At 41.0% G+C, this 25,824-nt stretch overlaps 1 protein-coding gene across 2 annotated transcripts in view; it reads right to left on the reverse strand.

The window, feature by feature from the left end:
• Positions 1 to 231: 231 nt before the first annotated feature.
• Positions 232 to 25,824, reverse strand: part of RGMA (repulsive guidance molecule BMP co-receptor a) — a 49,405-nt gene continuing 23,812 nt past the window's right edge. For both annotated transcript variants that reach the window (XM_007479405.3, XM_007479406.3), the window contains exons 3-4: positions 13,714 to 14,225; positions 232 to 3,164 (exon numbers count right to left, since the gene is read on the reverse strand). In XM_007479405.3, the coding sequence (XP_007479467.1) occupies positions 2,466 to 3,164; positions 13,714 to 14,225 (1,211 nt within the window). In that variant the 3' untranslated portion in view covers positions 232 to 2,465. The remainder of the gene's footprint in view (positions 3,165 to 13,713; positions 14,226 to 25,824) is intronic.

Below are 25,824 nucleotides of genomic sequence, written 5' to 3' on the forward strand. Positions count from 1 at the left end.
CAAGGAGGCTAAAATTGGCATATTAAAACTTCGTGTCTGGCTTGTTAAAGCAAGCATCCCAGGCTCCTTCCTCACACAATACACATGCATTCTGCATATATGTGCTTAAGTATACACACAGACACACGGAGACATGTATAATTTTTTTCCCCAGATAGGAAATGAAGTTAGTCTCTAAGAGGAAGGTGCTGTAAAATATTAACCCCCCCCAAAAAAAAGAGGGCAAAAAAAGAGGAACAACCAAACTTAACTTTACTTGCATTATTTCATCAATAAATAATTTACAGTATGTACATGCGGTGACACTCCACATAGGTTTTACACACATGGATACAGTGAGGTTTCTTCACCTTTAAGCAGAACTTGATCAAACACAACCAAAATAAAGTGCTTCACTTTTTACTCCCAACAGGGTATTCTTACAATGAGCAGTAAGGGGTGCCCTTCCTGCTATGCTTCGTGGCTTTGGCAGAGAGAACTAAACTTCTTGGAGATAAGCAAGTCCTTGCTGCCAGGAAGGTCCTGGACCCACTGAGCCGGGGCAGGAGGGGTCCTAAAGGGAATGGGCTCTGCAGGGCCCCAGGTAGCTCCCTTGGCAATGCTTATTGGCTGAGAGAAAGTCCTTCTGGGGAGTGTTTCATGGGACGGGGGTGGGGAGGGCTGAGGAGCCCCCAGATCTGCACAGGCTCTGAAAGGCTGGACTTTCACACACAGACTTTCAAGGGTCACCTCTCTACAGGGAGGAAAATTCTCATGTCCTTTCTATAAAACATCATGGGGGGGATGGCTGTTAAGTTCAGGCTGACTCGGGTATCAGGAGGTTTTTCTCCTCTTCTCACTTACTGTAGTCAATGGTGAAGGGCCAGCCAGGGAGATATTCCCTCCCCCCCAGGGGCCCCACACTGGGGAACGAGGAAGGGAGCTGCCCTCCAGCAGATGTCTCATCTGCCCTCCTGAGGTCCACAGTTTAGCGGCAGCAGGACAGGGAAATGGAAGAATGGCTGCTGTTTCACAGAGGGAGGCAACAAATGATTTTCTGAGGCCAGGAACCAGGAAACTGGAGGTGAATGGGGCAGGCCAGCTGGCCCCGTCCACCCCGGAGCCTCCATGGCTTGCCCTGTTGGCTATATTACTACCGTGCACTTCCCTCTTGAGCCGCCCTCGCCATCACTGTCCCAGGAAGGGGCCGAAGTAGTAAACACATTTTTTTTCTGTTTAAACATTTAAAACCAATTCTATCTCTTCATATGTACAGTCACACTGGGGGAGAGAACAAAAAACACGTTAATGGAAAGGATTCGGTCTACTATGGAGACAATATAAGTTACATCCTAGAACACAAGTCATGTCTCTGCTGTTTGCAAATGGAGCTCCCTCCGCACGATACTCTGGGGAGCTGTGCTGGAGCAGGCGGCGGGCAGGGGAGCAAGGGGAAGCCGTATGGGCACAAGAACTCGATTCTCCAGGCTCCTAGCACTTCTTGCGCCCGAATCACCCTGCAAACCCATGGGTAGAGAGGGAGGGAACTACAGGAAATGCCTTTTGGCGATGGCAAGAACGCCCCACAGCACAGAGCCAAATGAAAGCTGAGGAAGGTCTACTCTATGGTTAGGCGCTATGTTTAGGGGTCCGCTGGGCTTCCTCAAACCCAACTCTTCTCATTCTCAGACCCTGTACCTCCGCAGGGCATCGGAGCACTCCCAGAGAAAGGAGACGATCATTAGTGGAAGCCCTCTGAATTTTCTACCTGTGTTTCTGGGTGAGGGGGCTGCCGGGGAGGCATGGCGTGATCGTGAGGTTATGTGTGCGTGTGTGCTTCTCCAAGGGTCAGCAGAAACCCGTGCGTGTCACAGGCATCTCTGTCCACTAGTTCAGTGCATTTTACACGTGCATGTGTGAGCACGCACCTGGCTTGTTGTGCGCGCGTGCGTGTGTGTGTGTGTGAGAGAGATCTGAGAAAAAGGAGTCTCGTGTTCCACGAGGCACACAGTGCAGGGCGTCTTATGGTTTGCACATTCATATGACAGGGATGGGGCAGGGGAGAAGTTTGGGGATGGAGCATCTTTTTCACCCCCACTGATGAAACAGCCAGGTGGCAGCAGCTACCCAATATTCAAACACAATGCTATGTTCACAAATGCCAACATCACGGTCACTAGAGCCTTTGTAGCACTACTAAGAGAGCAGTAACTGGGGGGTGGGCACGGATACCCCCTCACCCTCGCCAGCAAAGGAAGCAAAAATCTGTCTCCGTGAGGTAACAGTCTCTCAGCAACCTGCCTGCTGGATCGGTACATTCCCCTCTTTTCTCTTCGGAAAGAGAAGACGGGTGACAGAGATGTGAGAACTCTTCTGCTCCCTGGGGGATTCTGACCAGGTCAAAAAAAGACAGATGTTCCCAAGGAAGGGGGCTGCCCTCTCCTTCCACTCTAAAGTCTATTTCCTCTAGGTTGCACAACAAACACCTACGAGAACACTGAGACCAAACACCACACCGAGGCTGCGAGGAAAAGGAGGAACACCTGGCACTGCCCCGAGGGGGCTGCATTGCCAGGCAAGTCCCATGTCCTTTCATAGAGGTGCAACTTGTCCTTATTGGAATGCAGCATCTTGACATCCTCAAAGGCATAGTAAGCAGCAAGCGTGAAGTTCACATCCCCTGTGGTCAATAGATCAAACACGCAGGCCTGGAAGTAGAGGTCCTCCACTGGAAGTTTCTCCTTGCACCTGGCCGTGGCCGTCTCATAAGTAAAGATCTCTGGGGAGGAAACAGGAGTGTTGGGCCCCTTCCTCCGAGGACCCCAGCTCTCTGTGGCATGGAAAGACTGGAAGTCAATCTGCTCATTGAGGGGACAACCCCGGAGGCAGAGGTAGAGGCCCTGGTTGTCCCTGTCCTCTACCGCATTTACTACTTCTTCTGGCATGCGCACAGCAAAAGTCAGGTATCGGCCCACTTGCCTCACAATGATGGTGGTGCCAATGTACTTGGCCTGGATCTCTACATGCTGGCCAGACACCTTCTCAGTAATCTTCAGGCTGTTGGCCCCATGTTTGTCACCACCGTTCTTGGAGCCATCAGCAAAAGCTGCCGGGAGCTCATCCATTTCTGCCTGGTATACCTTCTGTTCGACACACTCCTGGAAATTCTTGAATATGATAGTTAGCTGACGGGGAGAAAACAAAAGAGAAACGTGGTTAGGGCCCAAATTTAAGCGCTACTTATTTCAGACTGAGCTTGGTGGACCTGCAAAAAGAAGCAAGGAAGTAGGACTATTTAATTTAGGGAAGAAATATCAGAAAAGATTATTGATGTCTTCATGAATAAAAGAGACCAGTCAACTCCTAATTATGTCAAGTATACAACTAAGTAATATGGCGCTGGAGATTTGACAAAAGTAACTTTTTGACACTATGGACTGTTAGATTTTTTCCTATTCAATCTTATGACAATCATATGACAATCATATGACAATACATATGACTTGTATGTTTGGAGGGGCCAGAAATGGGATCTATCTGGAGGTGGAAGAATAATTATATGAAATATTAGGCTCTTTTACAGCTTTGAGATTGTATGATAATCATTACCATCGCTGTCTTCAGTACCTAAGTTGAGTTCTCTTCTTGATGATATTGGTATCAAATTGGCTCACATAAAATCCTCACATGCACACCTGACATACCTTCCCCTCAGGGCACTTTGAAACCTTTCCCCCAACAGCTGAAATTTCATTTAAACCAGAAGGAGGTTAATATTTAAATCCATGAAGCATCCTATATTTTTCTACCTCTTTCATATATTACATTATATTCATATATTATTGTTTATTCTCCAGTGGTCTTATTTTTCTTATGGTATTTTAAATTCTTTGAAAGCAGGGGTCATGTCTTATTCATTTCTATATCCCCATTAGAGTCAATTATCTTGTACATACTGGGTGTTTAATAAATAAATGTTTAACTGAATCATATAATAGAGATAGGTGTTCACCCTAAATGCTACCTGCTTCTCCTCTCTCTTTACAAGTTGGCATCATTTCCAATTCATGGTCTTGGGCTCTTAATGGGAATGCTAAGTGGTATCGTCACTCATCTGCAATGTAGGACAGGCCAAAAGGAAACATCTGACCCCAAACAGATTATGTGGTCTCTCCAGGTGGGAATCCAATTTCCAGTGGTAGTTAAAGGCAATCTCTGATTAAAAAGTTTTTCTCAAGATTTTATCTCTATGCTAACAAGTAAAGTTTCTTGAGGGTAGGATCGCAGTTTCTTTGTTTTTCCAGGAACCTTAACACTGGCCAAGTGCCTTGAACACTATGGCCACTTTAGCAAAAACTACTAATAATGAGATAGTAAATAAGCTCACAATGGCCATTCTCATGCTAGCTCTCAATATCCTTTTCAAACCTACAGTTCTGCCAATGGACCAGGATATTAAAGCCTGTTATAGTTAAATGGGCTTTGGGAGGGGATTGCTCCTGCTGCCTATGTTTTTTGCTTGAGGAATTTCTTAATTCTGTAGGTTAGCGCTCAGCAGAGCCTGCCACTCTAGTGATCTGGAAGTTGCAAAGGACGTTTAGGACAAAAGAGCCTGGTTTCTGACTTGACAAGGTGCTACTAGAAGGAATAGAGGCAGATTGCGGGAGGAGCATGTAGTTGTGGGTAGGTTTGTTTCAGAGCTGAACCTTTAAATGTCTTGGCCAATTTCACATCACTTGGAAAATGCCGTCCCCTATTGGAACATGTATTAAGTGGAGGGAAAGGAACATCTCTCCCACTGCCCTAACTCTTTGGTAGTGGGCAGAATTCGGGGCACAAATAACAACAGAACTGTGATCCTTAGCCTATCTTACTGAAAATAGTGTGGTCATTCTTGGTCCCAGGTACCCTCTGCTTGAGGACAACTAGATCCCAGTACACTGAAATAGAGACAGGCAAAGAGAATGAGAGTGAGGGGAAACAGGTGCCTTTTCCCTTCATCTCCATCTGAGAATCTTTATTCTCCTTTAGAGCAGAGATAAGGTCCCACCTCCTTTAGGAACCCTAATCCCCATTCCCCTGACTGTTAAGGGTTCTCCTTCCTCGCCAAGTAGGTTGTACACTCACTCCCAGGGCAGAGCTTTGCTTTTTGTATTTGTATCCTTCACATCCAGCATAATGCCTTGAACATAATAGACACTTAATATCTCTTTCTTGAATTGAACAATCTAAACTTTGCTCTGCAAAGGGGAAATGCATTGGTCAGGATCAGCTGAAACTACAGCTGAGTATTTGGGAGTACTTGGGAAACTGGGCACTTCCTCTGAAGCCGCTTTACCCACTGTCAGTTCCATAGGCTGGTAGTTACTTTCTAGAAGCTCTTCCTCCTTCTCAGACTCACCATCCATAACTCTTTGCTATAGAAGTTCTATCGAATGGAAGGTGACTCCACCACTCCAGAGGGGACGGCTGACCGTGGCACTTCAGATGCCTGCTGTGCCTTGTGATGAAAATGCCCCTCTGTCTAAAAATGGACTGGTTGTGAAATGATCAAGCTGCTACTAAAATTCTAGTGTACAAACTCAAGAATTTTACCACTCATGAGGACCTACGCAATGCTGAGTGGGATTTTGTTTTCCCAATTGCATATAACAACAATTTTCAACATGTTTTCCAAAATGATAAGATCCAAATTGTCTCCCTCCCTTTCCCTCTCCCCTCTCAGAGAGGGTAAGCAATTTGATCTGTGTAATACATGTAATTATGCAAAGCATACTTCCATATTGGTCAGTGTTGTCAGAGAAGTGAGTGGGATTTCTTAAGGCAAGAAGATAGTTATCTTTTAACTCCTACTTACTACTTAAAGGATGTAAAAGAGATGCCAGTTTAGGATAGGAGGCTGTGGAAATCCCAGCTACCAGAAGGAATGGAATTTCTGGTCTGAGCCAGTAGGGCTACTGATGCTAGTAACAAAGAAAAAGTTAAGAAAAGCTAAAGGGGGTTTTTTAAAATGAAAAACATTAATGGAAATCATCACAAAGAAAGAGAACCCAGGATGAGCTAATCCAAGATGGCAGAGTGGGGCAAAGGGCCTACTTAAAAAAAAAAGTCTTAAGAACAGAGGTAGATAGGGAACATGAAAAGAAACAGGAAGGATAGAACTGATAAATAAATAAATGGAGGGAAGGGTGGGGATTGATTCAGGAAAACTTAATAAGGAGCTAAGTGCCCAGAATCAAGATAAAGACTCTTTAAGACTTCTTAAGGTAGTACTAAGGGAGGTTTTTGATTGAACAAATGGGGTAGGTGACTTCTGAGCAAATAGTTCAGACCTGAAGTCAAAGGAGGGCTGGGTATTGATAAGATGAGCACTTGTATAAGTCCTGAGACATGAGGGAACCCAATGAAAGATTCTATTTAATATTAGTTCAAAAAACAAATATAGGTATTTGTAGAAAATTTGTAGAAAATTCTTCTTTCCAAGGCCTATAGGCCTTTATTTTATGGAAGTAAATTTGTATATAAGAGCCTTTGGTGAGGAGTAAGACATCTGGAACAAAAATTTTAATATAAAGGATTATGGGTTAGTATGTGCCACAATTTTCCAATCTTGCCTTTGGCACAGAAGTGCCTCATTTTATCTTTGCTTGGGATCCTCATGAAGAGATGAGAAAGAGAGAGCTCTTTATTTTGGGAAAGCAGAAAGTCTAGCAAAAATAAAACTGAGCCCCAAAGATCAAGAGCTGAAGAAGGGGTCTTAAACAAAAATCTTAAAAACAAAGACAAAAAATAAACTCTTAAATTTAAAAAAGTACCTGCAAGTAATGTTTAATTGTACTGAACTAATTGTGAAGTGTGAGATTTACTTTCAGTTTACAATGTGCAGCCCCAGATTCTTTTATACTGTGGTAAAGCTTAGTTTTCCTTTAAAACTTGTGCTGGATGATGGGGACCAGAGAAGGGGTACCAATGGGAAGCTAAGTTGGGAAAGGTTACAAACTTCAGGGTATGGTTTTTGAAGGGAAATCTACCTCTGAGGCTGTGGGTTGTGCTAATAGCAAGTCAACCAAAGCAAAGAGGAGCTGGGGTGGGAGGAGTATGTCTAAAGGGAAAAGATGGCACCCTTGAAATGATAAAAACTACAAAGTTAAGATGGCAAAGTTTGGTGCTGCTTCTCTATTCTTTGGCTAGTACATTTATTTCCAACATCTCCATATACACTATTTGGGAAGCAGAGATGTATTTCTTGCTTTTCTTCTTTTTATTTCCTTTCAACCATTCTTCTCCACATGGCTAGTAGGTGGATGAGCCATCTAGTAAAGTTCTATCTATGTGTGATAATATGTGCAAATTGTTCCAAGAGGGTTAAGACCAATAACAATATCAAGTTTAATAGTTGTCAGAGATTGTTTATTGGGGGCAAAAGTAGGGATAAGGAGAGCATGAGAGAAAGGGGGAATAGAAATGAGTAGGAACCCAACTTGAAGGAACTCTGATCTTCCCTAATGTCTCAAACAAACTCCAAAGTTTTTAGGGCCACACAGGCACTGAGGCTTCGGGGAGCCTACTCTCTAGGTCCCAGTGGGTTCTTTGGAAGAAACAGGAAAGGCTGGTTTACACTCTAACCACCATCTCTCATGGAGACAGTCCTCTGGAAGGCTGACAAGCTCCCAAGATTTTTCTTAACACTAGTGCCAGGGAATGAACCACAAGTAACAGCACGAAGGGGGCTTGTTGAAAAGTAGGATTGAGTGCCAACAATGAGGACGAAAGAGAGGGAGAAGGGAAGAGAGAGAAGAGGAAAACCTTCCATAGATCTGCCTGCTGTCATTTGGAGCTCTTTCCAGAACTATCCTCCTCCCAAAGGAATTTCTTTTTTCTATTTTCTGAATTGGCTGGCTCATGCTTATCTGAACTTGTTCTTGCCCAGACACCAATTTATGTCAAGAGATCTAGAAATAAATGGATGCTAGTTTCACTCTACTCTACCCTACCTACTGGTTTGTCACTATGTGAGAGAGGAGACCAGGTATAGGGTGGTAAATTCTCATTCCAGTCATTTCTTAATTATCCTCATTAATGAAGGACATAAGCAGTACCCAGAATTTTAAAAAAACGAATAAGGTGGAAAAAAAGAACTGTCACTCCTATATACTTAGACCACCCAAAAGGTTGGAATATACAATGTTAAGAGGTGGGACTTGTGTCAAGTGAACCTAAGAAGACATCTGCCTCAAATTCTTATTAACTATATGTCTAAGCCATTAGATTTTTAAATCAGTTTCCTCTGGTGGAGTTGTGAATTGATCCAACCATTCTGGAGGGCAATTTGGAACTATGCCCAAAGGGTGATAAAAGACTGTCTGCCCTTTGATCCAGCTATAGCACTGCTGGGTTTGTACCCCAAAGAGATAATAAGGAAAAAGACTTGTACAAGAATATTCATAGCTGCGCTCTTTGTGGTGGCCAAAAATTGGAAAACGAGGGGATGCCCTTCAATTGGGGAATGGCTGAACAAACTGTGGTATATGTTGGTGATGGAATACTATTGTGCTCAAAGGAATAATAAAGTAGAGGAATTCCATGGAGACTGGCACAACCTCCAGGAAGTGATGCAGAGCAAAAGGAGCAAAACCAAAAAAACATTGTACACAGAGACTGATACACTGTGGTACAATCGAAGGTGATGGACTTCTCCATTAGGGACAATGCAATGTCCCTGAACAATCTGCAGGGATCTAAAAAACACTATCCACAAGCAGAGGATAAACTCTGGGAGTAAAAACACCGATAAAAAGCAACTGCTTGACTACAGGGTTGGAGGGGATAAGACTGAGGAGAGACTCTAAATGAACACTATAATGCAAATTCCAACAACAGGGAAATGGGTTCGAGTCAAGAACACATGTGATAACCAGTGGAATCGTGCATCGGCTATGGGAGAGGGAAAGGTGGTGGGAGGGGCGGCGGAGAGGAAAAGAAAATGATCTTTGTTTCCAGTGAATAATGTATGGAAACGACCAAATAAAATAATGTTTAAAAATTAAAAAAAAAAATCAGTTTCCTTAGCTATAAAATGGGTATAATAATACTTTCACTATTTATATTGTAGAGTTATTGTAAAGAAAGTACTTTGTAAACCTTAAAGGGCTCTGAAAATGTGAGATGTTGTTATAATGACAGACAATAAATAAATTTCAAGTGAGTGGCATGGGCAATATGCTATTAGGGACCAGATGGTGAGAAAGTCATTTATATATTAATGCTTGGGGGCAATCATGAAAGAATTTATAGAGGTAGGACTTCAATTAGTGTCTTAGAAAATGGGTATAACTGGATATATGGAGAGAAGAGAGAACATTCTTGGTCTTGGAGAGGGAAATGCAAGTTTTACATGGGACTAGATTGTGATCTTGAATGCCAGACTAAGGGTTTTTGTATAAGAAGTCAATAAACGTTTTTAATAGGAGAATAAGATAAAAATGGCATTTTAAGGAGATTTGTCTGGAAGTTGTCCACAGAAGAGATCAGAGGTAGATGACTGCAGGCATGATGTAGGGGAAGAGATCAGTGGTCTGGGATTTAAAATCTGACCACTAAATAGAAGCCACTGAGTTAGGCACTGGCCATAAAGCAGAAACAAAATAATCCTGATCTCAGGTAGTTTCTATATAATGGAATAGCCCACATGTTGGCCTAAAGAACTAAAGGTCCTAGACTGGAGGTTTAGAATACCTCCACTGACATGTGAAGAATTTGACTGACTTTAAGCAAATCTCTCGAGTCCTCTCTGCATTTCCAGCATCTCATCTCTAATATGAGGGTTAAAGCACTCCCACAGTATTGTGACAAGTGAAGTCACTTTGAAAATTAAAAAGGCTATGCAAATGGAGCCAGTGGTGTTATTGGTCCTGCTGTGCCAAAGAGGCACTTCATTAACACTGCTTGGCATTGCCAGGGAATCTTCTCTGCCCACTTCACTTCGTCCTAGGAAGGAAGAGGTAATAGATATCCAAGGCTTCCAGGTTAAATGGAATCATACATAATAAACAATAAAAATAAATGTAAAATAAATAAATTTTAAAAATAAACAAAATAAACAAAAAAAATTTTTTTAATTTAAAAAAATTAAAAAAAAGACATAAATAAACTCAGACAATGATGGGAAACTTTATCATCACAATCACTCTTCAGGTCTCCTTCGGGCACCAAGAGGCAAAAGACACGTTCAAAGTCACAGGATAAGCTGTGACACCAAGAGAACAGAACTCCTGAGTCCCAGATTAGATCACAACATATCTCCTAATTGATTGAGCTCAGAATTTATGATAAAATCAAATGAGAGGCAGAACCCAATGCCAATCACCAACAGTGATACATGTGAATACAGTGAAGGATCTGGGATTTGGCCAGCATGGGGAAGTAAGTCTATGACTTAAGAGGCAAATTCTAGGGAATTTTTTGAGGGATTCTTGGGATTAGGCAGTTTGTGCCAGTACACAAAATAGATGGGATCTGAATCTCAATCTTCCTGCCTCTGACCCTACTGATACATCCAGTGTATCATGACACATCTACAGAACAATAATATTTACAATTAACATAATCTGCTTTATTTAGTGTTTTGGTTTCATCTGTGATACCTTATGGAAGAGGTTGTCTCTGTCTTATTTCATTATTGCTTTGGAAAACACCAATAGCTCAAGAGCCAGAAAGTATTTGGGGTATGTCGCCTTGTGTAGTAAGCCTGGGAGTTATAACTTAATTCAGTGCTGAGGCTAGTTCATTTGTCTTGGCTGTTGCGAAGATTAGCAGAATGTAGTAGATCATGAGAGAAGATTACATACACATTGTGAATTGTGCAATCTTGTACTCAGATGGAAAATGAAGAATAATGTGTCAGAGGAATAATAAAATAAGATTTTGTGGCACCCTTGGAATGGTATCAATAAACACTGGGAGAATAGAAGTAGACAGAGAAAGGAGTTTCCTGGGTAGGTATAAGGCTGAGAGCTCCTGGGAAGTGAGAACAAGGAAGGGCTTTTGTATTGGAATAAGTTAGTGATTCCAGGTGAGACTGAACATCTTACTGTACTGAAGTCCTGCTTTCTAGTACAAACTGTAGGATCCAGGAGGACACCTCTCTTTTGGGATATGTGGGCACAATGAGGATAAGGAAAGAGGCACTTGCTCTGGATGCAGAAGATCCAGCACTTACTGTTAGCCTTAAAGTCACTTACAAAGTTTCAATTTTGAGGACTGTGGGGAGAGGGAAGAGAAAGAACAGAAACTCTCTTGTGGACCAGGTCTGGATCTCCCTGGCATGCCTTCCAATGCTTTCTCCACAGAAAAACAAACTGCTGCCATTTTTGGTTTTGGATGAGCTGGACTGTTGGTCATTCCTTCTCTCCTGCCAAGTGGGAAAACCCCCTGGGGAAATCAAAGGAGACAACAAACACACCAATGCTCGGGTGGGCAAGGGATGGGGCAATGGACTAGAAGGCAAGAGATCTGAACACTGTCCTCAAGCCAGCCCAAGAGACCACGAGCAAGTTGCTTTCTGTTCCTGGGATTCTTGACTCTTTCCATCTATAAAAGAGGTCAAAGAATATTGTACCACTCACCAAGAATTTCTATATAAAGCAACTGGAGATTGTCAGAAGTTATTCCATGGAGAAAAGGTAACTTTATGTACAGTGTAGGGTGCTGGTTTTTTTAGTAGAAGTCTTATATTATAATTCCATCTCTGCTACTTACTAACCTGTGTGACTTTGAATATTTAAACTCTGGGTCTCAGTTTTCTCATTTATAAAATGAAGTTGAAATAAAAGACCTCCAAAGTCCCTTCCAGCTCTAAATATAGGATCCTATTATCTACCTGTAAAAACACAAATACCATTTGTACCTAAAATCACTAGACTGTCTGCTATTGCAGGAACTCAAATTGTAGTGAATATGTTAAAACCACAAATTTGGTACAGTCTCTGCACTTTCCATTCATGTCATTCTTTACCATTTATTCTCAGATACATCTGTGACTATTTATGTCTCTTTATATTTCTCTAATGGGCATTTTATAGATGTATTCATCATATGAATTCTGACTTTTCTTGGTAAGTTAATTACCAAATAATTCAATTTTTAAAGTTATTTTGAATGATTTTTTCCATTTCCTGTTGTTGCTGTTGTTTATAGATAATATGCAGAAAAATGATCATTTTTTTGAGTTATGTTTTAGCTTCCTATTTTATAAATATATTTAGTTCTTTTGATTTATATTTTTTGTTGGATCCCTGGGATTGTATAAAACCACATCAACTAAAAAACAGTTGAACTTGCCCTTTGCCTATAGTTTTCTCTAAATTTCTTTTCCTTGCCTTATAAGAAGTCAGTGTTTCCAGAACCAAATTATTAAAAAAAAAAAGAAGCAACAATAAGCAACTCTGCTATACTTCTGATCTTCTTATAACATTTACCAATTTACAACAGGGGTCAAAACCAACTCTTCCCACCCCTAGAAATCACCATCAGGACTGAGTAATACTCATAGATTCTACTGACAGGTAGGTATTAGACATGAGCAGAAAGAAAAGGAGGGGAAAAGCAAACCAGAAAAAGGGAGGTAGGAAGAAAGGAATAGATAAGGGAAAAAGAAGGGGACTCATTTCTCATATCAATTGGCACTTGTGATCATATATTTTTTTTTAAATTTACAACAACAGCAACAACTCTTACCTTCTGTCTTAGAATCAATATCGCCTGTCAGTTCTAAGGCAGAAGAGCAGTAAGGGCTAGGTAATTGGGGTTAAATCACTTGCCCAGAGTCATATAGCTAGGAAATGAGTGAGATCATATTTGAATCCAGGACCTCTTGCCTAGCTATCCACTGAGCTACCTAGTTTGTCCTGTGTTGTTTCTTAACCCTTCCTTATATTCTTATATGTATGTGTGTTTATATATGTATGTGTATATAGACAAATATAAAAATATGTGTGTAATATCTTTAAATTTGTGTATGTATATATGTCTGTCTGTCTGTCTGTATGTGTCTTCCCCCCATTAGACTGAGTCCCTGGGAACCTGATACTTAAATTCCTGTTGATGTTCTACAACAAACCTTTCAATCAATGCCTTATTAATACTTATTACTTTGTTGAACAATAAAGAGGTTCACATGGGAATGGGAAGTGGGGTTACACCAACTCTTGTGGCACTTACTGGGAACAAATATTGCAAGGAGCTCACTCTTGTCTAGAACTTTTAAAAGTCTGGTCAGGTTTTTCAAACCACCAGAATGGTAATAGTAACAGCACGAAAGTGTCCATCTCTTCTTGCAGAAGACAATTACTTTTTTTTTTAATTTTATAATATTTTATGTGATCATTTCCAAGTATTATTCATTTGCAGAAGACAATTACTGATGGTTCCATTTAGGCTAATCTCAATAGTCTCCTTCTCACAACTCATTAGCTACTTTTATCCTTAGCCCCCAGGGTACAGAAAGGGCAACTGCTACAGAATTAGAACCTGAGGAGGAAAGAGATAGTAGGACCTTGTAAAGTTCTCACCAGAGGTTGTTTGGAGCCATCAAGCCAGGACGCCTTGACAAAATCACTGGTGGTAACCAAGAGGTCACAAAGTGGCTCTTTGGCAAGAGGTCTTTCAAGTCTTACCGTTATCCAAAGCCATACAAGAGCTGGGGCCAGCCAGCTGCACGCTGTACTGTGACCTTACCTTGCTGGTGGCTGTAGCTGCAGATCCTGGCAGCACTGGAGTGTTGGTCACCTGCACGTTCAGGTAATTATTGTCAATGAGAGGCCAAGCCCCTCGTACTTGGCAGGTCTGAAATCGGTCCGTGAAAGTTCTGAGGTGAGGGTCTCCAAACAGCCCGCAATGGGTATAGTTGGGGGGAGCTGAATGTTTATGGAAACTCTTTTCATAGTGACAGATTTCTGGACTATCAGACCGCTCCTGGCTGTCTCCTGGTGGGAGGGTTCGGAGACGGGGCTGTGAGGTGGGACCATCCTTGGAGCAATTGTGCTGGCTCATTAGGTCTTCTATGCCATGGACAGCTGAATGGTAGGCCAGGTCCCCTCTGCACGTGCGGGCTGTGCGCCGGGTACAGTGAGAGTAAGCACGAAGAGCGGTGCAGAATTCAGGGGTGTCTTCAGATCCTGGGTAGTGAGTGCCTGACGTAGCAGTCCAGAACTCCGAGTTACACTTGAGGATCTTGCACTGAGAAGTGGCTGTTTAGAAAGTACAAATATATCACTGTGGGGATGGATACGTACCAGCCATGTCACATTTTTTCCTTCCTAGGTGAGATGGGCAACAGCAATCATAGGGTTGAACAGACCCACATTCCCTAATACTAATAGAACATTAGAGCTGAATTTTGTTCCAATGCCAGAGAATATACTTTTCCTCTCTAAATTCTCCTTTACTTTTTCTTTCTGGTCTTCACTGATCCCAAATGGTCAGTTCTCAATGGCTAAGTGTCACTTAGAACACAGTGAAGTATGCATAGTGTCTGGATGGTTAAGTGTCCTCACCTGTAAAATTCTACTAGGAGTCAATCGACCTGCCCAGCAGCTGTAGGGCTGCAAGGAACATGGACATATACCTCTATTTGTGGTAAATGCTGATAGTAAGACCTCATATTAACCCACAAAAACACTATTTCTAAGGGGAATTTTTGCAGTGTTTTGGTGGTAATATGGCAAATGCCCATAGAGAAAGATGGGCGGCTAGATTTCTAACCCTCTTTTACTCATTTTGATCAAAATTCTCATGGTTGTAGGTAAAACTCAAGGTCTTTCAGACTCATCCCTGGTGTTCTGATATGACTGTTATGCTCTCTGTGGGAAGACATTATATTCCTGGTGCATCGAAATTCCTGGTTACAGCCATTATTTTAATACCCACGAACAGGAAAGCTTTCTCTCCCCCCAGCCTTCTCCTTCTCCTTCTCCCTCTCCCTCTCCCTCCTCCTTCTCCTTCTCCCTCCCCCCCCCCTCTCTCTCCCTCTCCCTTTCTTTCTCTCAGGAGTAAATATGGGAGACTGTGCCCATGAATAAGACTCAGTTCCTTTTCTCAAGGAACTCATAATCTTGTACTGTTTATTTTTTCTAAATGACTCCATTAACCCAAAGAACAGGTTGTATGATATAGTGTACCCAAGATATAGTAGTATTTTAAACCACTAAGTTTAAAGATCCAAAAATACAAGACAGCTAAGGTTGGTGGGTGAGTAGAATGAATGTTCCAGAGGAAAAAAGTACAAACAAACCAATTCCAAAAGCTATCAACCACCTGATCTTCAATGCCAGCCACCTAAACAATGCCTGTTCCAATAGCATAATTAATTCTGGGAGCAGTGTGTACTGATTCCTAAAGACCCATTTCTGTTTTAGGATTAAAGAGAGAGATGATATCAAAGAAAAATGTGTAAAAAGGACATATTCTTAGATATGCTATTTGGCCAGCAACCTTGGTTCCTAGGAAATAGATCAGTTCTGCCGATAAGCTACAAGTGTTTCATGAAGGTGCTCAGGATTACCTTTAATTACATACATACATATACCCAAACATATACTCTCACTCTCCATCCTAGTACAGGATATGTGCCTTTTTATGTTATGTATGGGACTATGACCCCATTCACTGCACCCTAATATTGCTAACACCACCAACCTCAGAGAGTACTAAGATATATGTGATCATTTTGTTGTTTTGCTTCCCCACCTGTAATCCCCTCAATTTTGGTGAAATGTATCAACTATCAAAGTTAAAAGGTATCAAAAGATAAAAGAAATTTCAGACTCTGCTCTAATCCTACTCTAAACACTCTTAAATATATCACCTGGCCACTTCCTGCCTTTCCAATCTTCTACAACATCATTACTTCCATTTATGCATGCTAGAATCTGACCATACTGGTCTACTTGCAGTCCCTCCACACATTGTTCCACATCTTATCTCCTTATCTTTATCCTGAAAGCTTTCCTTCCTCCCTTCTTTTTCTTGAGTTGTAGGCTCCTTTTAAGACCTAAGGAATGGATCCCTTTCTGTAGGACTCCTGTTCCAGTTCCTTCAGCTCCTAGTGCCTTCTGGCACAAGTTACCTTTGGTCTGTGTCTTGTTTATACTTTTACATGTATGTTATATCACTTTTGATAGAATATAAGCTTCCTGAAGCCAAGGACTACTTCATATTTACCTTTGTATCTCAAGTAACTAACACAGCGTCTGGAATGCAGTAGGCATTTAACAAATGCTTACTGATGCATTTGTCAAGTGGTCAAGTTACTCGAAGACCTCTAATAAAGGGAAATGCATTACATCCTGAAGAAATGCATTCTATGATTGGACAGCTCTAAATGTTGAGAAATTTTTCCTTACATCAGTTTTAAATATCACTCTTTGTAATCTCTATTCATTGCTCCTAGGTCCTCTTCAATGCGAAATCCTTCCGATTCTTAAAGTACCTGTCATGTGCCCACTTAGACGTCTTCTCTAGGCGAAACCTCTCTAGTTTCTTCAACTCATCCTGATATGGGATAACCTTGAGCTCCTTCACCATTTGGTTGTCCTCCTTTAGATACTGTCTAGCTTAAAATATAGGATATGCTATTTTCCTTGACTTATAGACTAACTTAAACCTGATAACATGCGATCTGGTTATCCAAATACCATCTTGCGACCCAGATAATAGGATTATAAATCAACCTAAAATACGTAAGTGAAATTCCATTGAGACATTTCAGGAAGGCATTATAACCACGGGAAGAATGGGAAAAGAGCTTAGGGCGAGTTCTGCCAAACCCCAAAGAGGATTCCCTTGAGGTGGAATACATTTGAGTGCTTGTAACACTATATACCCTCTGGATGGCACATCAGAGTTCTTCTCCCATTCTTCAACATCTTCATCCAGCCTGTTAGAAATGAGAATTCTAAAGGCGCTCTGCCTGAGCATTCTTCTCTTTTTCCTTTCTACTACTATGCTTGGAGATCTTATTAGCTTTCATGGATTCAATGACCATCTATCTCCATGCTGATGATTCTCTCATCTACTTGCCCAGCCCACACCTCTCTACAGATCTTTACTCTCTAATCTCCACCTGCCTACTGGACATCTCTAACTGAATGTTCTATATGCATCCTGGCAGGTACATGACTCGACAGACACATCTAAAACTAAATTCATTAGTTTTCCCTCAAAATCCTCCTCTCCTTTAGCTTCCTTATCACTGATGAAGTGAGAAGCAGACTTCTGACTGGTTTAATTCTCAAAGGTGACAGTGAAATTTCATAGGTTAGGTTTGCCATGCAGCAGAAGAGGCATTTCTAAAGGAAAGTGCTATAAGAAACCCATCTTCCTTTTCTCTCTGACAAAAGAGAACCTGGAAAAAAGGTAAAACTAATGCAGATGACAACAAAACAAGGAATACAACTATCTTGTCTGGGATCTAGAAAAAGTTGTCAAATAGGCCCTCTTAATGAAGCTTTGACTGCCTTCCCTTATCTCTTAAGCACATAGTCTCTTCTTTAAGTTCAAAACAATGAAAAGATTAACCACATGCAGAAATAACCTACCTTTCCTAGTAGCTTCACTGCCAAAGAAGAATAGATCAAGTGGAAGAGACAAAAAAATTATACAACCTCTAATTTTATGGATGCGGAAACTGAAACGAAAAGGAGTTGACTGGTGCTAACTGACAGGGTCAGGATTTGACCTCAGGTCCTCCGACAATCCCTGTATTCTTGCCCCTGAACCACAATGCCCCATTTTTTGGCTATGGGGAAGCAGCTTCAAAAATGTAGTTTTATCAGGACTCATTTCATCAGTATGGGGAGGGGGAGGACTTCTCAGTTTCTCTCCGCTAATAAAGATCAGCAGCTCTTCTGTTACTTATAATCTTTGAGAATTGTCCTTGACAGTCTAAGTTTAGGAACTTGCTCTCAGTGGCATACCTAGGATGTGTCAGGGGAAGGTCTTTGTTACATCAAGGCTGGCATCGTGGGTATTTTACAATGTTTCTGCTCAAAATCCTTGTTTAGGATTGGACAAAGTATTGCAATAAACAGCTTCCTCCATGTCTTACTACTCCATTGGGTTATAGACTTAGCCAATGGCCTTACTGGGGCGGGGGGGGGGGAGGGCTACCTTTAATTATAGGTGAAATTAGGAAGTTTGCTTATATGACATGATTGAAAAACTGTAAACAGGAAAGAGTGGAGGAGTTGGAAATTCACTCACATCCCTCATCTCCCTTCTGCACTCTATTTTGGGGTTATACCCATGCTAAAGTTTTGCCTTTTTCCTTTACTGACCTCTGCACTCAGAGAACCTCTCCTGAGTGGACCTCTATTTCAGGTTTGCGAGATATAGCTCTTTCAGCCTCCTGATCAAGCCCCTTCCTGGTCCTGGGTCTGCACAAGACCAGTTCGATGTTATCATTGTTGGGGATAGGCAGGCCCCACGAGCACCTAGAGGTGACTCACCCTGCCCTGGCAGTCTGTTGGCAATCTTCATTTTCGTCAGAGAGAGGTGCCAGGCCAATGCTCACCCCCCATTCTCCTCCCCTCTTTTCTATTGCAGAAGCTTATAGCATCAAAGTAGAACATATTTGAAACGAGGCCAAAGGAGCATGTTTACTCAATTGTATATAATCTATTTTTCAACTACTCTTAACAGACCTGCTTTTAACTAGCAATGACTTAGACCTGAAATTATTTCCCTGCTCCTGTTGCTCAGGGAGAGGCAATGAGGTCCTTATTCCTCTGCTTCATGACTCTACCCCACCCACCATTCTGCATTATCTAACTTTTCCTGGGGTTTATACTGCCTTCTCTGACCCTGGGGCTCTGTCCAATCCATTGGTAGAGCCAAAAATTGCATTGGCTTCCTCTCATATCACTCCTTCTATATGGCTAGAGCAGGGAACTTCCATTTGTAGCCAAGACTACTCCATGTCCCCATTTCAGGATACCTGGAAACAACCAATTCTACAAGAAGTTACCTCTGAAAGAGCAGAGATGACAACTGAGAACCGAAAAGGAGAATTTCAGAAAGAATGCCTTTCCCCCTGTTAATGTTTAAAATGAATCATAGCCTTTTAGTAATGCAGGCACTATGAGGTGTTACTTCTGTCAAGACAGAAAAAGATTCTTTTCAGTGATAGCTGGAGCCATGAGTATGTTTTGCACATAATAGAGGTTCAATAAATATTTACTAGATTCAAGGCTTCATAAAGGCAGGGACTGTCTTGTATAAACTTTCCATCATCCTCAGAGTTTAGCACAGTATTCTGCACATAGCAGACACTTAACCAATGTTTGCTATTGAAGTATTTCTTGAATGAATGGAGTGTATGAAAGTTCCAAAGAAAAGATTCTAGGGAAAGCAAGGCAGGGCTGAGGACAGAAATGGGGAGCCTCTACATTTAGGGAACACACGAGGAATCATCATCAAGGAAATAAAGAAGTTGCTGGCACATCAGAACAGTGAAACAATCCCTTAATTAGTTAAGTAAAAAGGTTAGAGGCCTTCAGAACATTATTTTCTGATGCCCAGATAAATGATTAGTTTATGTGTCAGGGTCCCCCGCCCTTTGGATGCCAAGCTCTATCCACTGACTTCCATAGTTTTAAAAACAAAGCTACAAAAGAGAGAGGGAAGAATTCTCTTGTAAGGAATCTCGGTATGTTTTTATAACTTCTTCAAATACATGCCTATTTGGTACCCTCTGACTCAGATAATAAAGTTGTAGATAATAAGAACTATTGTAAGTTTTAATTGTTAAATATAAAGGAGAGCACAGCACCATGCATGTGGCCATGAGCGCTAAACTGTTAATGCCAGTGGTCATGTTTCCAAGGTTAGGGGTCCTATCTCAGTCCAAGATAAGTGTTCAACAGTAACAAAATACCCTGTAACTCTAGTTCAGCTACTTGGAAAGATACAGATTCACAAGGGGACAAGGAAATAAATGTATATCACATTCTACAATCATCAGAAAAAAATAAAGATCATCCTATAATTTAGTAATCAAGAGTGTCCTCTTTGCCCACAAAAGACTGCTCTCCATGAGATGGAGTTCTTGGAGGGATGGGCAAATCAGGAACTACTGATTTATAAGGCAAAAGATGCAGATTCTCCTTCATAGAGGAAAATGAACTTGTTCACCTTTTTCTTATTTGGAGAATATTTGCAAAGAACTAGCTAACTTTCCCAGCCCTCAGTTTCTGTTCATAGATTCTTCTCATGTTCTGCATCCAAAGTATCTAATATTTTGCACAGCTCCATCATATACTCTATGGCTATTCTTGTGACCTCTGAATTACAGCTGTATCCCAAGTCTTTCTGGAGAACGTGGTCATTTGAGCAGGAGCTGCCCAGAGGCATTTTCAACTCAAGTACATACTGTTGATGATGTCCTACATCCTAATAAACGGTCTGGATAACCTTTCATTTCCTCAAATACTTTTAAGTGGGAACAGGGATGGTTCCCATTTTTTACAAATGGGAAACTGAGGCTCAGCAAGGTATAGGGATTTATAAAGTACAGTTACAGGGTCAGATCTTAGTTCTTGGTTCCTTGCATTTTCCTTTGCCCCTTTGGGGATGGTTTTTCCTTTCTGCCATGGATACCTGTACAGCTCTTATCATTGCCAAGTTGCTCTTGGCGCTAGCCAGGGCAATGTCTAAGTATTAAGAGCTTTAAAAGACTAATTTTCTAAGATGCAGTCGCTGAGCATTCTCTCTATCTTCCCTCACAGCCGAATTCTATTTTTCAGCTCTTTTCTTTGCTTTGAGTGTCCCTATATCTCTGGCTCTCCATAGTTTGTGAGCTCTATGTAACACTGGTTGATCATCTAAGGAAAAGAGCTTTTGGCTTCAGCCATTTGCCAGAGATTTTAGAGTGGTGGTTCTCTCTTGGTGTCTATGAACTTGTTTTTAAAAAATATTTTAATAAGTGCATTTAAATCTAATTGATTGCCTTTGTAATCTAGTACATTTCATTTTATGAACATAATTCCAAGAATGGATCTTTAGGCTTCCCAGACTGACAAAGGGGGCCAGGACAAACAAAAAGTTTAAGAGTTTCAAATGTTAAAAAAAAATTTTTAATGAAAAGGAAAAAATTCTTAAGACTATGTAATCTAACCTGAGACTATCTGGGGCACCGTGAGATACAAAGGCTAAATAGAGGAAAGTGAAGAAAAAGAGAACAGTTAACAGATTATTTTGTATTTTTTAATACAAAAATGTATGAATTTGAGAACTTTTTCAAAATTGTAATCATTGCTTTAAGAAATATAATGAAAATATCAATTTTCACATCTTTAATAGATGATATCTAAGGTGCTTTCCAGCAATAAAATTCTTTGATTCTTTGTCAACCCATGTTAAACAAAAGAACTTAGGAATGAGAAGGGGCCTTGTAGATCATCTATTCCAACCTCTTGACTTAAAGGGAGATTGTGGGGGGGGATAAGAAGAGGGGAGGGGGGGAGGAAGGGAGAGAGAGAGATCTTTTCGAAAACATCTCATTTTAGGGAAGTAGCTTTAGGGAAGTAGACCAATTGGGTAGGTCCTCTTGACTGATAAGAAGGCAAACAGTAGACTTGCTAACACTTTTTCAACCCCCCACTTAACCATCATATTTCCTTAGTCAGTTGCCTATATGTTCTAGAGGAAACATTGCTTTTTTACTCACAAGATGTCTGAAAAGTCATAGTGAATTTTAAACTATAAAAACCTGCTGCACATGTGAAAGGGTACTATGAATATGTGTATAACAAATGCACATCTATATGGTCTTCATGGGAATTAATGTTTCAATTCTCTCCTTTAGATGCAATTAAGACCTAAACTGCCTTTGTAGTTAGTTATCTGGATAGCTGTAGGGATAGATGGAAATAACAATATAGTGTGAACAATTAATTCTTTAAATAGCTACCAAATGCCTGTCAGTAACAGAAACCAGGGGAAGAAGGGGTGCTCAGAAAGCTGGCTATACTGACCCAGTCACCACGAAAATATTTGTTCATCACTGCAGCAGGAGCTGCTTTCAGAGACTTCTTTTGAACTGTTAATCAAGCACAATCTTTTGCAATAATAGCCTGATTATTATTGCCTTGTTTGCATAACAAAGAAGCCCAATAAAACTTATTTCACTGTGCACAGAGGGGGTGTGAAAGATCAGCTCTGAGAAAGGAGTCTTAGGAATTCCAAAAACTACTCCACAACCCCAACTCAGGAATAAAGACAATGCAATTTGCCATCAAGAAAAGCCCAATAGACCAATAAATTACCCATGTGCAAAGGGATTAGATCTGGTTTCAGTTTCTCGTTAGGGGGAGGTAATGAGGGAAGAGAAAGAAACCTGCTTCTCTTAAAGTGGCAGAGTTCATTTGGAATACAAACCCCATCTTGCCTAAACTGTACCCATTCTAAAGCATGTTCTGTTCTCTCTATTCAATCAACAAATATTTACAGGCTGCCTGCTATGTGAAGGCAGTGTGCAGGATGCAAAGTCATACAAAATGTGGCGTCTGTCCTTGGTAAGTTTACAAAATAGAAACAAAAATCAGGTTACCTTATAGAAATATTTCCAGTAACATTTCAGTGACATCCTTAGAATAAACTGTGTTCATAGCATGTAGAGAAGGAAGAAGCATGGCTAGCTGGGTTATTCGGGAGAAGCATTCTAGAGAAAGAAGATCGTCCTTAAAGGATGGGGAAATTTTCCAAAGTTGGGAAAAGAGAAAAAGGGATTTTATTTATTTTATATAAAGGAAACAGAATGAGCCAAAGCTCAGTGCTGAGAAAGCACAAAGTATACTTACTTGCTCATTGGCTAGAACAAAGGGTTCATGTTAGGAAATAATGGGAATAAATTTGGAAAGGTACACTGAGACCACACTATAAAAGAATGCTGGCTAAGTGATTTGTGTTTTATTTGGTAGGCACAGGGGAGCAATTGAAGATTTTTTTCCCCCATACGGAAAGTGACATGATCATAATGATGCCTTTTCGAATTTTGTTTTCCTAGCAAACACTCACTCTATCAAGAACTATCTCCTCTAGTAATACTGAATTACAGGGTGGCTGAAAACTTGTCTAAATTGACAAACTCAAAATGGAAATAAAAAAAGGAACTAAGATGGGTGAGTTGTATGGGTTTCATCAGTTTAATACTCTACAAGTTATTTTATTTGGCCTACCACAAATGCCATGCCATAGCAAAAATGATACCCTAAATGGAACAAAAATGAATGCATCTTTCCAAATATACCAGTTGCCCTGGGGCCTTAGGAACATAATCATCACACCCCAAACTCACATTTACATTGAAGTTCAAGATTTGTAAAATGCTTTCCTCATCCCTTGGAGGGTAAGAGAAGGATTATTATCCTAATTTTTTGGTTGAGGAAACTAAGATGCTAAGCAGTTAGGTAAGTGACTTCTCTGTGATCATTCAACTGGTGGTACTGTCTGAAGCAGAATTTACCAACTACCACCCCATACTTCTCAAGGCATATGGAACAATTTTGGAGAGGGGAAGAGGAAAGAGGGGAAATGATGGCAATGGGACCAGGATAGAGTGAATCTTATGGGTCTCACCTATTTGGTATCCAGATAACTAGGTGAAATAAACTTTTTTTTCCCCTTTCTCACTCCCTAACCTCAATGGATCTATCTGAAAGTTGTACTGCCAAGGAGAAATTAATGAAAATGGAATACTTTATTATCACTTTCATAGGGGAAGCAGTGAGATCAGATTCCTATCTTTTGATCTGCCAATACTGGCTCCAAGGACCCTTTGCTGTTCTTATTTCTCAAGCTATGTCTACAGTACTCTAAACTTTCAAAAAATTTTTGCTATCAATCATCTTGGCAGTGAGTCCCCATGACCCAACATCCAGGTGTTTGGCATCAGGTCTAAAAGGGAACACACCCAGATGACTGACTGAATGTTTTCTCTCTAAGTTGACCAGGTGTAGCAGACCTTGCCTTAGTTGACTTATCACATACCCAATCTTTATCAACGTTTACCATCCCCACCTCCAGGCTGAGAATCGACACTGGTAATGATTTCTGACACCCCCCAAATTCCACTTGGGGTTTTCAGAGTTCTTGGACCCTGGCCTAAAGGCGAAAGAGTAGGTTTTTTTCTTGTTGAATCTTATTCAAGGGGTAGGTGGCTGGGAGCAGATAGGGATACGGGAGGGTTAAATTTTTGCTGTGTGGCTCCCTAATGAGAGCATGCAGAATAGGCTGAATGCCATTTAACATGACAAGGCACGACCAAACAACCCCATCCATCAAACCCATCCAATATTCTGGAGACCAACCACCTCTCAGCCCGGATTCCCAGACACTGCTGTGCTCTGGCTACCACAAATGACAAATCATTGGAAGAAATGATATCGTAAGTGGAATAAAAGCGAACATGGCTTTCCAAATCTGCCAAACAGCTGGAGGTGGGGGGGAACAAAGGAGACCAACTAAGAGCAGGACTTGGGGATCTTTCCAAAAATGTCCTCTCAACACGGAGAACCAAAAGCTGGCAAGGGTCCGAGGGGTAGATATGAACTCTCTTGCTACAGGACAGCTATAAAGATTTTAGGGCAGGTGGTTGAGTTGCCCCTCTGTTCTGTTATGATAACAACTAAGGGGAGAAAGGAAACTTTTCAGATTTGTGAATTGTTCAAAAAGCTCCCAGGACTCTGTCTTTCTACTTTATTATTATTAATATTATTAAACCCTTACCTTCCACCTAAGAATCAATACTATGTACTGGCTCCAAGGCAGAAGAGTGGCAAGGGCTAGGCAATGGGGGGGTCAAGTGACTTGTCCAGGGTCACACAGATAGGAAGTGGCTGAGGCCACATTTGAACCTAGGACCTCCCATCTCTACATCTGACTCTCAATCCACTGAGCTACCCAGCTGCCCCCTGTCCTTCTACTTCAAAGAGTGACTTTCATCTTGTGGACACAAGGCACTCCCTTTTTGTATTTACCTTTAATCCAAAATACAGAAGAATGTGGAACTCACTTGCTTGGTTGGGTCATCTAAAAAGTCATTTAAACTGGTTTCCTTTTACCAGTATTTATTTCTTATTCCCAATTGTATATGATAAAAGAATAGCAAACACCACTCCTGTGGCAATATTCGGAATTCATTGTGCCCAATGTCAATCAAGCCCTTGGGCATTTAGTAAAAGCCTACTATGTGGCAGGCATTGTGGGCAACATTCCTCAGCAAAAACATCAATAATAATTCCTTTCTTTCAGGGGCATGAACAGATATTATTTTAATAAGCATTTTGGCAATTTCAATAATGGACTAAATGGTGCACAGAATGAATAAATAAGCAAAACCCAAAGGACATTAATCCGAGACAAATTTGCACAAGACATTCTTGCCAACTTGGGCACTGACTTATCTGTGGGTGGAATCTTCGTTTCTGTGAAATAAGGGCAAGCTGTGTGGCTTTGGGGCAGAAGGTACTGCTCCAGGGAGAAACTAGGAAGCTAAATCCCAGGAAAATGTTTTAAGTCCCTCCTTTCTCATTTTATTCATTTTCTCAACCTCCCCCATATAATTTCGTACCCATTTTCAGTCTTAGATGTCTTGTAACTCAAAAATCAATTAACTGTTAAGTTTATCTTTTCTCTGAAATTTGACTTTTTCATGCCTATGTGTACTTAGAACTTTAAAGGATAAAACAGGCTGTCTTCAACATTTCTCTAATTTGGTTTAAGTTCAAAATTATGTTAAACAATTGGAAAATAATTTAGTGGTAAATTGATTATAAGTGCAACAATTTAAGA

The sequence above is a fragment of the Monodelphis domestica genome, chromosome 1 (assembly GCF_027887165.1).
Source record: "Monodelphis domestica isolate mMonDom1 chromosome 1, mMonDom1.pri, whole genome shotgun sequence".
Classification (NCBI taxonomy): Eukaryota; Metazoa; Chordata; class Mammalia; order Didelphimorphia; family Didelphidae; genus Monodelphis; species Monodelphis domestica.